The 12178-nt window shown below is 41.4% G+C and overlaps 1 protein-coding gene across 1 annotated transcript; it reads left to right on the top strand.

The window, feature by feature from the left end:
• The first annotated feature begins 63 nt into the window (after positions 1-63).
• rce1a (Ras converting CAAX endopeptidase 1a) lies at positions 64-11838 on the top strand. The gene is made up of 9 exons (XM_062383956.1): positions 64-491; positions 2944-3046; positions 3227-3310; positions 4462-4540; positions 4735-4902; positions 5406-5477; positions 5587-5649; positions 6088-6458; positions 10724-11838. The coding sequence occupies exons 1-8, from the start codon at positions 322-324 to the stop codon at positions 6315-6317; spliced, it is 969 nt and encodes a 322-aa protein (XP_062239940.1). The 5' UTR covers positions 64-321; the 3' UTR covers positions 6318-6458; positions 10724-11838.
• The last annotated feature ends 340 nt before the right edge of the window (positions 11839-12178 follow it).

The raw sequence follows: 12178 nt of genomic DNA, 5'->3' as shown, positions 1-12178 counted from the left end.
AATGACAGCCTAGCTCATGTGGCTTTGGGAGAGTATCAGAGGAAATAGATGAACCAGATAATGATTGTTTTAGGGGCATAGTGAACCTAACAGCCATACAGATTGAAGGACACAGAAAAGTCCACAAGATGGCAGTGACGGCGCTCAACGCCAGACATTTCGAAGCCGAAGAAGAACAGGAAGCAACATCTCATGACGTAGAAATACAGCGCCACAGCTAGCTTCATTAGCTTACGTTTCCTGAGGTTACTGACAGCTCCCCAGCTCATTTTGGCGGGTGTCCTCTGTGGTTAGATGGTTTAGTCCCCACCGACAGTCGGTATGGCAGAGGAGGAGGGTTTATCACCGACCCTTCTGACAGAGGGAATGAGACACAGCGATGGCGGCTTCGTAGCCCCCGACGGTTTATGCTGGGTGTCGGTGCTGTCCTGTCTGCTGCTCGCCTGCTCGTATGTTGGGAGTCTGTACGTGTGGAGGAGTGACCTGCCGAGGTGAGAGGGAGAAGACACGTTGGCTCTCATTGCACGTTACCGTCCTTCCATGGTTCATTCTGATTGTGTCCATTCCGACTTTTATTTATTGAAACCAATGTTTGTGGCACGTCACTTAATGGGCTGAGTCTCATATTTTATTCAGTTAGTTGTGGAAGTGATCACTGGCGGACAGCCCCCTCTGACTATGTGCTCCTCACAGGTTATGACAGACACTGGTAGCGCCGCCCTGTGGCCAGCTAGCGGTTAGCCGCTTCAAACCCTTGAGCCGGTGCTGCGTTCATGTCTGTGCAACAACATACGCACACACGCACTTGCCCAAACACACACAAATCAGGATGGTGTACATTAGAGGCATTTACTATTATTTTATGTCACCAGTATTTTGGGTTAGAATTTTCTAAAAGGTACAAACAGAACTGTCGTAGGGGTAGCATAGTCAAGTCAAGTTTTTCACTAACTATTGTGTATTTCATTAGTTTGAAGCAGTTATAAATAAATGTATGAATTAAACATAAATATTTTGACATTATACTGTGTAACACTGCATTTATAAATATATTAATTTTCTGGAAGGGGGGAGCAAACTCCTTTTGTGTTGCAAAATAGTTGTCATATATCTTACACCAGGCATGCAAAGAGATGCCATGCTTAACTTGTCAAGTGTTATTTGTTACAATGGAAGCTATTTTTAAGATCATTAACCTAATGTCGAATTATTAGAAAACAAGCCTGTGCATCATCACTTATTCAGCACATAAGCTTTTGTCCATGTCAGGGATAGAGACTTCCCCTTTAAATCCTTGCCTTGGAGCGACATTTTTAAGCCATTTTAATTTCGAAATTTTATTTGTTCTTTAGTGACAGTAAAACCCACAGGTGATACAACAGTACCAACACTGCAGAGTGCTGTCAATGCTGTTAGTCCTGCTGTCAGAGATGACTTCTAGACTTCAATCTCCAAACTCGTTTCCAGACATGAACTGCTGGTAAAATCCAGAGAATTTGCTACGGAGTTTACCCACAGTTTGCCTTTCACACATGCACAACGCAGCAGGTGGTTCTGCTCACAACAGCATCAAATCCTCTGCATTATTTAGCTGAGAGCTGGAGCAACCGGGTGCAGCAGATCACATGATTTTCTTACACTCAGACAGCGCTTATCACCGCAAGCTCTCCAGACATCTACGTCAGTGTCTACGTGTATGACACCACTTTTTCACCACTTTTTTTTAAATTATTTTTACATCTGTCACGTGTTGGAAGCATCTTCAACCCCCCAACTCACATGCCGCGAATCCAGAGGGGGATCCCCCACTGTTTTCACATATCCTAGGGCCAGGCGGAGAAATCCGGAGCCTGTCATTTAGACTCTTGCAATCACACATACATCTCTTCTGGAGAAATTGAGAAGGAAGAGTTCAGTGCCGGTCTAAAAAGCAGCTACTGTGTTGGTGTTAAAAACTTAGTGGTGCCAGTGATAACAAGTGAATGCTTTCTTGTTCAAAAGTTCTGACTTGGGAACCCACTCACCTCCGATTTGGCCAAGCCAAACTCTTTGCGATGGAAATTAAGCAAAAAACTAATGTCAAGAAACTCAAATATCAAACGGCACCACTTCATACCCGGATAAACATAACTGTACATTTTATTGACAAAAATCCAAATCCTCTGTTTGTCTAGTCCTGCTCCAGAAATGAAATGATTACAAACAGATGGATGGACAGGCATGCTTCACATCACTACATCCTCTCATATCACATGCCAGGGGGATGATGACGATAGTTTCATGGTTAATCCTGCCTAGATTAACCGTGGGTTTTAGATAGTTACTTGCAAGGAGGAAATCCTCATTTGTTCTGTGATGTTGTGCAACTGTCCATTTCCCCTGAACCTCAACAAAAATGTATAATTCCTCCTGCCCCTAGCAGAAACGAAAATCTGCAACTTTAGAGAGGCTTAAACGTTATTGTTGTTTTTTCAAACTTAAAATCATTACATGATTAAGCAGGAGATTAGTATCACACTTATGTATGTAGGGCCGATATGAAGCTATACCAGCAGCTGGTTAGCATAAACTTAGCATAAAAACTGGACCCAGGGGGGGAAAGATTGGCCTTGCTGTGTTACAATTTTTTTTTTTGTAAAAATGACAACATGTTGCTGTTTTTTAACTTGTAGCAGTTGCCCAGCAACAACCAAATAATCAAAGAAGATGTAGCTCAAGCACGAGAAATAGTTGTTTGGACAGATGGGGAGTAGATATGCCAAAGTAAGAGTACTCTGATGGAGAATTCTCTGTAGGAGCAAAGAGAAGCATGTCAGGGCTGGTTTAAGTCCCTGTCGATTCTGAGTGGTTGCTGTTCACTTGGGTCAGCTGCTCTTGCTGTGACTCCTGTCCACTGTGATCGTGATGAGCGTGTGATGATTGTCTCCACTGGTCCATTCTCAGGGATCACCCTACTGTGATTAAGAGACGCTTCACCAGTGTCCTGATTGTGTCGGGCCTTTCACCTCTCTTTGTGTTGGCATGGAGAGAATTCACTGGTGTCAGGGTGAGTCAACTGGCCTTTGTCTGTATATTCAAGTCTAACACCTGAAGATTAAATCAATATATTCTTAATATCCATATGTACTGCTGTGTCACGTTGCTCTCCAACACATCAGCTGCTGTATTATCAGACAGAGCCTTGCTTGCTTTATTTATTGTCTATGTGTGTATTTGTGTTTGTCAGACTGACTCATCGTTATTCGCTCTCATGGGGATCCGGTTTGAAGGCCTCATTCCTGCCATCATACTGCCTCTGGTGCTCACCATGGTAAGAAACACTACTTCCACAATGTTGATGATATATGAAGGTGTTCTAAAAACGAACCTCCAAACACAAGCAGAGCAGGACCCCCCTATACGCCTACTACGTGCGTTCTGCAAATTAAGCAAGGCCCCGCTTCCCCCTCGTATCAAAGTGGATGTCTCAGTGGGTGTAGTGTAAGTGTTAGCCTAGTGCTCTGCATTAACTGTGCGCTACTGTGTGCAGACGCTGAGCAGAACCTGCCAGTTCTTGGTGGTGGATAGCAGGCAATACGATTTAAGGTACATCTGTAACTGACTAAACTACAGGAAATATCCCTGGTTGCACCATTATTATTATTATATTCCCTGTACGCAGTGTTTATGTCATCCCGGATTCGTTATAGCCCTAAGAACCTAAGCACTATCTCTAAGCATAGCCATTGGATCTCTATTAGGAGGCGCAATTCTTATTTCATCTACTTTTATGTTTTTTATGACAATGGCTAGAGCAAGAGTAATTGCTTGTACTATTAAACTAACAAAAGGCTGTCTGCGGTCTTGTGTGTCCCTGGTATTGGTATAAGCAAAACAGCTACAACTATATATATTGGATTTACACCTGAAGCTCTGTGTGCTTTGGGCATGTAGCTTTGAGAGAGGGCCGGAGGGAAGTTTAGCCTACTCTTGCTAGTTCTTCCAGGATCACTAACCCTAGCTTTAATGTCCTCCCTGAACTGTGTGACCCAAACACTGCTGCTGCTCCAACTGTTGTCATTGTGGATGAATGGACCAAATAAGCAGCTAAACCACTTCCTGTTTTAATTAGATTACCGCAATGTATCCTCTCCGTGTCAGCTCATGCACTATCTTTGCCTCACATCTCTCCCTGTGAGTCAGAAATAGATCAGGATGGATGTACAAATAGATTTGTTCAGACAAATAGATTTTTTTAACAAATGTATTTGTTTAAACTATGAGTTGCGACTATAAAATAATCCTATTATTTATTCCAGAAATCGGTCCATCTCTTGATTCTCTCAATAAGACATTGAGTACTTTGCATGAATGGTAAAAATGATAAATTATACATATGATAATAATTATATTATGTTTTGGTTGTTTGATGTCTCAGATGACAAATCCTGTCTAAAGATAGAACCTGTGTGTGTGGTGCAGGTCCTGTTCTTGGGCCCCCTTATGCAGTTGGCCATGGATTGTCCCTGGAGCTTCATGGATGGGATCAGGGTAGCCATTGGTGAGATAGCCAGCATGATGTGAATGATTTCAATTAATTTAAGATTTTCACCGCATCTAAAAAATGTATTTCTCAGTCAAAATGTTACTCCAAGAAACATCTGCTTCAGTGTGAAACATGTCAGTGAACTTAAATTAAGCGCTTTCTTTAGAGCAGAGGAAACAACCTGCTGCCGTGTCTCTGTCCTCCTGCAGACCCGTGCTTCTGGACGTTGTGTTTCAATGACATGCGCTGGTTGAGGAATCAAGTGGTGGCACCATTGACAGAGGAGCTGGTATTCAGGGCCTGCATGCTGCCCATGTTGGTGCCGTGTGCTGGCCCTTCTCTGGCCATCTTCACCTGTCCTCTCTTCTTTGGAGTAGGTGAGTGATAAAAACAGCAGAGTTTAATACAGCAGGGCCACATCCTAAAATACCCTGTATCAACATGGTAAAATATAGATTTTACATACATTTTATATTAACAATGGATCAAATCACTATTTATACTATATAATGTCACTTTCGTTGTGGACCAAACATTTATTTTCTTCTCTTGACTCTGAAGTTCCTCCCAGTTTGAAGTCATTGTTTTGATTTTGACTCCACTTTGGTTCAAATGAGTGAAGAATATTTGAGTCATATTCTTTACTTGATCACTGATGTCATTCTTCATGAATGCTGATAATGCTTTTTGTTTGCTGGGTGTACACAAGCAACCACACTACAACAAGCCATGGAGCTGATTCATCCTGTACCATTACGCGATTAACCAACTGGGGGTCTAAGTGTCCCTCAGAACACTGTTTACACGTTTACTATGTTTTTATTCTGCTCACATGCCAAATCCTGTTCCTGCACTTGCTCATAATACTGCCGTCTTGCAGCTCACTTCCACCATGTGATCGAGTTGCTGAGGTTCAGACAGGGAACGCTGTCAGGAATCTTCCTCTCGGCAGGTGAGACCTTGTGTTTAATGGATGCAGCTTATTCATTGGGGCTGTGTCACATGGGCTGACAGTGAGTAGGAAGAAGCTGATGAACTGTCCTTTGTTTGGTCAACACCAGGGTTCCAGTTTTCCTACACAGCGGTGTTTGGGGCCTACACTGCCTTTATCTTCATCAGAACAGGTGAGGAGCTTTCATTTACATCTGATCCGGTAAAGGAGTTGTAGGGGAGTGAGGGCGGATGCCATCCAGCTCAAAACAAAAGGCGTTTTTCAGACATGTCTTGCAGAGAAACTCCTGAGAATTGGGTCCGGACTGTCTCCGGAGTTTGCCTTTCACACATGCACAATGCAGAGGTTGTTCTCTGCTCAGACACTTTCACAACTACACCAAACTCTTCGCAGGGATTCAGGTGGAGAAAGTCCACGGAAATTGCAGAGGCTCTAACTCGGACAATTGTGTTCACTAACTAACATCCTCCGTAGATACTGGGGAGGGTCTCTGGAGTTCAGTAAAAATTCTTATGAGGACACATTGTATTAAGTACAGAATTCATTGTTTTAAGTCAGCCCTTTGCAGTAAGGCATTAAGTCAAACCCACCTTCCTCCTGTCTGTTTTAGGTCACCTGATTGGCCCGGTCCTCTGCCATTCCTTCTGCAACTACATGGGTTTCCCGGCCGTCAGCACAGCCCTGGAGCACCCCCAACGCATCATCGTCCTCTCCTCCTACCTGCTGGGGGTCCTCCTCTTCTTTTTCTTCCTCTTCCCCTTCACTGACCCCTTCTACTATGGCCTTCCAACACCAGTCTGCACCCTTACCTCCTACACCAGCTCCCTCTGCCTCTCCTGATACTTGCCCCCCCCCGGCAAACACACATACACACACGCACACTTGATGAAACAGTCCAGTGTTTTTTGCCAAGTTAGCGAGCAGCTCCGGTCCTGTGGGGGCCGACAGCGCTAGCCATCTGGGCATATTTGCCATGGAGAGGTGAGGAACTCGATATGTCAACACATTTACATGACATATTTCAGTGTTTCAGCTGATCAGTTTACACAGACTGTCTCATTTTGAGTAGGTGTGATTCATGTTGCTGTGATTGAACCGGAGACTGTCCGATTCTAAGGACTGTTGTTCTGTGATTGTTGGGCTATGATGCCACCCTGAATTGATTGTAGTGAAGATATATACGCAGCATTGAAGGACCATAACTCCTCAGATTCTCTTACTGGTAAATGTCACGAGTTTGTGATGAAGCATCAGTATGTACCATTTCAGTGCACTATTTATCAACTCAATCTGCCTCATCCTTTTAAAGGATAATTCTGGTTTATTCACATGTTGAATTTATTTTCATGGTTTAAAGTATTGGCTTGTAGAAACTGTAGAAACAAAAGCTTCAAACTGGGCAAGTTCTGTGTTTCAGGTAATGGTTTACACTGGGTTATTTTCATATGTATTTTTTTGCAATTAGCCTGGTGAGCTAATGATCAGTAATTAATTAAGTAAATAAAATGTAGCTTACTGTCTCAGGTTGGGTTCGGGCTTTAAATTTGGCAGTACCGGTCAGGCTAAATTGCATCTAATAGAAGTGGGTGTAGGCTTTGGGCTCCTGTTGAAATAAAGCCAGAATTATCCTTCAGCTCCCTTTTGAGGAGGACATGGAAATTGTTGCTTTCAGCTGCCGGTTGTTTAAGAAATGGTTCTTCCAGCAAAGACAGTGAGAGTCACAACAATTGCTACACACTCAAAAAACTCTGCACAAATAGGTTTCACTGCATTCTGGTCTACAGATGCTAATGGGGATGTTATGAGTCTTGTTCATCAGCCAATAATCCCGCTGTAGCTGCACTGGAGCAACAGGGAAATAAGAAAAATACACTATTTGGCTAAATGGTTCGGTTATAAGAAGTTGTTTTTAATGTTGTGTTTTTAGCAATTATATTGAAAAAAATGTTTTTTTTCTTAATCTGATTTCAAACTCCAAGACGTTGCTGTTGAATCGGCCATTGTTTAGTGAAGAGATTTATTAATGGTCATTTATATATCTCTGCATGTTTCAGTGCTGATTGTTGGTGAAGGCATGTGATAGGATAGTTTATGGGGGGAGGGGGGGGTTAGATGCACACTTTGAACAACCAATCTTAGATACCAATCCAAGCAGGCAGTGTTCTCCTGGTGTTGTTTTGTTTTGTGTTCTCTTGCTGCCTCATAGTGACACTAACTAATTCTCACTCTTGGATTATGTTAGGATTATGTCACACCACTACACAAGTCCTGCTGAGTTCCACTTAGTGAATTCACACTGTTCATCAGCTGAAACCTCTTTGCTGGCACTGAGTACGGCTGGATTAGCAGTTTATGTCGGATGACATAAATAAATGCATATGTGGATATAATAATTGATGCCACTTATGATATGTGTTTGGTTAGAACAAACAGTTTAGTGTGGTTCATTTGCACTGGTACAAAAGCTGCAAGTCAACCATTGGTGCTAATCAACTGGATGCTCAATCACTGAAAAGTGTGTATTGTGCTTCTGTCATCCTTGAACTTTGGCAATTCATTAAATCAATGACAAGTTTGTGACCACATGTTTGTCACTGTTCAGACCGAAAGAACAACAGGTGTGAAAGTGTAGTATTAACTGAGGCAGGTCCTGGTTTGTTGCTTAAACCTCTGTTGGAGAATGCCAGCTTGGCATCTGTGAAGTAGTCTGGAACCCATCCGTTCATTTTCCATTTTCGATAGTTGCAGAACTGACCTACGACCAATCAAAACATAGAAAGTTTTATGTAGAGCAGCATGGTAACCTTCAACAACAGACATCAAGGTCAGCAGTGCTCCCACTGGTCACTCCCTTGTCAGTTACCAAGCCCACTTCATTTTAGGAAAAAGGTAGTGTTTGGCCCAACCAGTTTCAAAACAGATGGAAATCGGTCCTGACTGGGAGACCCATCAGCCAGAGTGAATAGACCTGAGGTTACTGATGTAACTGGTTTCCAGACTAGGAGAATGCTGCCTTTAATCAAAATTGATAAAATAATCATTATAAAAAAAAAAAAAGCAGGAGTAAAAGTTGTCTCCTCCATTTCTGCGTTTTGAGTATGTCAAATCATTTTGTTGTGTGCCTGGTTTTGGGGTGACACTGACAACTTTAGGTAATATATTTTCAGACATGGTAAGTTTCTGTGTTTGTGTCTTTAAACAGAGCATGTTTGGTCTTAAAGCTGGATATTCTTTTTTGCTTATCAATCTCAAGCGGAGGACCTTTAGTTCTCTAAGCCTAGATGACATACAGCATTTTCTAATTGTTTGTTTTATTACATTCCTTACATCTTTGAAACAGGAGCTTACAGTTTCTAAACCAGTCACTATTCAAATGTCGATTTCTTAGGCTGTTTCTTAACCAGTACGTACATCTGTCGATTTATGAGGTGTAATCCTGCCTACTTCTCCAGTTCTCTTATGCTTCAGTTATGTTTTGCTAAATGTATGAGGTGTATTTAAATAGAGACAACAATGGTCCAAACACTCTATTGCGTCCCGCTGATTTTTCTATTAAGAGGCAAGAGGCAGGAAAAAGCTCCTAGCTTTACTAGAAAAAAAGCACTAGATAGAAATGTCTAATCTATGAACTTCTGACTAATGGGAATTCAATAATCTATGACCTGGGTTTTATTTAATAGTTGTGACCACCATTAGCATCACATTTGTAGCTGCAGTTCTAACTGCCCAACAGGGCACATTATTTGTCTTTTCTTTGAGACACACACTTTAGGAGAATTATACTTTGTCTGGTTCTAGCAGCTTCACAATGACCTGGAGGCTGAAGGATCCCTGTCCCTGGTCCAACATAGGTTCTTGGGAGATATTTGTACCTTCAGTCCACTCCTTGCACTTTCCAACAGATCTTAAGAGCTGAGGCCGGCAGTGCTTAACATCGCTGACTTTTCAGCATTTTCCACAACATTGTTATGCACTTGGCAATTTTAAAAGCTGTGACCACTGCAAACATGTTTTGCCTCACTCAGGTTACAAGTTAACAGGTGACATCAGATTTATTGTTCTGGTAGTTGGTAAATATAGTGATGAGTCCAGACTGACTCAAAGCATAGACCACCTTGTTTGGTATCATGGCTCACTGCCTACAGTCCTTAATTGTTTTAATTGTTTATCTTCTTTTCATAGTTAGTCATTTAATGTCATCAGAGCTAACTTTAAAACAAAATGAGTCTCATAAGTAAAAGATGAGCTCTCATTTTCATTTTTTATTTGCATTGGCAAAATTTTAATTTTACCAATTACAGATTTATGCATCTGGTGCCTGTGCTGTCTTGTGAGGTCTCAGAATGCATCACTGGCTAATTTGATTGACTGGTTTTATTTTTGCTAAGTCGAGTCGTGGACACCAGCAGCTGTAATGCATAGTGATTAATCTGACCACTGGCATTATTTTTGACAGGTGATAGTTGAAGTTTACAAACCCGTATGTGAGTTGAAATGTACCTACCTGAATCAGCCAGCAGAGGCCAGCAGAGTACTATGTGAAAGTGAGTGAAGCTGTCGACTCCATTCTGTTTATCAGTCATCCCTCACTGGAGAACCACATCACTGAAATATTAGGAACCCTGTGATCGACTCACTGAGGCCAGTTTCCTCTTAAACACATACATTTATTTGAGAGTTTTAGTCCTTCACATGGATACTAAATAACAAAATTGTTTGTGCCAATGTATATTTCAAGTCCAACTAATCAGCAGTTATTAATGTTAAGATGTTTGAATTTATTTGGGGTGTGTGTTGGATTTCAGGAGCAGGGGTGTGTGTTGCTTGGATGTAGGTGCTATGGTGGTGTGTATTTTGCGAGGTTGAGGTTATTAGAGGGTACCCCCCCAAGATTTTTAAATTTTTTGAGTTAAAACCATGCTTTTTTGCTTCATTTTGGACCATTATCATTCTAAAAAAAAAATGAGCTGTTTGTCACATTACATCCACCTTAGCAAGAAGAAAAGCAAACGGTTCTGGTCACTAAAGAGCTGTATTCCTTAAGTTCTCTTCATAAAGATGTTACTGGGTGACCGCACTGTGCACCATACAAACAAGAAGTGAATGAGAAATGTGCCATTCAAACCCAGTCTCCCCTTCTGGCTGTGAATGGGTTGTTTCTCAGTAGCCACCATCCAACCAGTGTAGAAATCTGAGTCCTCTCCATGTCAATCCGCTCAAAATCTTTTTTTTCTGTCGGTTCACAGTTACCAGACCTTCTTTCTGAGCTCATCATCTGTGGCAGCTGTATTTCTTGACTCTTCTCCCTGGTGACTTTCTGCAGTAAAGACGTCGGGAGACATTATGGGTTTGGGTTGCAAGATTCCCTGTAGACATGTGAAAGCATTTGCTAACTTTGCAACATTACGACTACTGACAACCCATAATTCAACGCTATAAAGACTGTAGTTACACTGGTACTCACCTTTTTGTTAAGCCAAATCTAATGAAAATTGACAATTGGACGTGACCTTGGAATTGGCATTAATGTGCTTTGGGTGATGATATTACAATCCGACAGAGCCTGACCACATAACCCCTAACCCGGGATCTGATTGGCCGAACCTTGAACGAGTGTAAATGCAAGTATGTCATATATCCACCTATTACAACTGCTTGAGTGTAAATGCATATTAAGTGTCGTGGTTCCATCCAATTGAGGTAGCAGCAAGGCAGCTAACTACTGGTGATGGTGTTTAAGATTTCAATTTCCCTGTCATTCTCCTTTCAGAAGAGGGTTTGCTCCCTGTCCCCTTCACTTTCTGAAACGTTCAATGTTCAAGCTTCTCACCAATCAACTAATCTTTTTTTTTCTGTAGTGTTTCCTGCCACTCTCTTAACCTCAGTCATGTAGAGACATTTGCAAGATGATCAGGATGGAACACTTACCTTCATTGCTGTGAGAAGAAAACCCTTTTTATATTGTTCCCAAACAATATACTCAATAGCCAATAATCACACAATATGCAGAGAGCAGCATCGACAGAGACTGCAGAGACTATTTTTGCTAAGCATTTAGCAGCTCCCTTTTTTTACTATACAACACTTGCAGGAATAATCATTTGAAATGTGCATTTTCAGAACTTGTGAATATGAATTGTTGGTCAGCTGGTGAAACTGAACTCCACAGATGTTTCTACTGAACACTATATTTTGTAACCAGATCTATTTTGGTGACAGAGTGTACAGATATTTGCATGTATTTTACACTCACTGTGTCACACAATCTGAGTTAGAGAACCATGTTTTAGTATGACAATCTTTTACAGGAACTTTGGAATTCGTGCAAAATATCTATTTGTAAATAAATAACGTAATTTTATATGCGTCAGTGTTGTACTAACTACTTTTGTGTTGTGTTGAATTGACGACTTTCCTTAGCCTTTTCTTTGGCTTTTCATTTGACAATGAACCATTTTCCCTCTACATTTAAATGTTATGTTTTGTCTGCACTACATTGTAGTATTATACCGTTTCTCTTACAGCAACAGTATTTCAGAATTTCGTTTAATTTAGGAGAGACAGAGTAATTCAATTATAGTATCGGAGACTGGACATGGAGTCTTTGATATTTAAACTATCGGGATGTAATCATTTAAAGTGGTTTTCATTTAATGAGCTGCAAAGGAAAATCCCCTGATGGAGTCCAGATACTGGTAGTG

Source organism: Platichthys flesus, chromosome 24 (genome assembly GCF_949316205.1).
Source record: "Platichthys flesus chromosome 24, fPlaFle2.1, whole genome shotgun sequence".
Lineage (NCBI taxonomy): Eukaryota > Metazoa > Chordata > Actinopteri > Pleuronectiformes > Pleuronectidae > Platichthys > Platichthys flesus.
The sequence above is the reverse complement of the archived record's forward strand: the minus strand, read 5'-3'. Positions and strand labels throughout refer to the sequence as shown.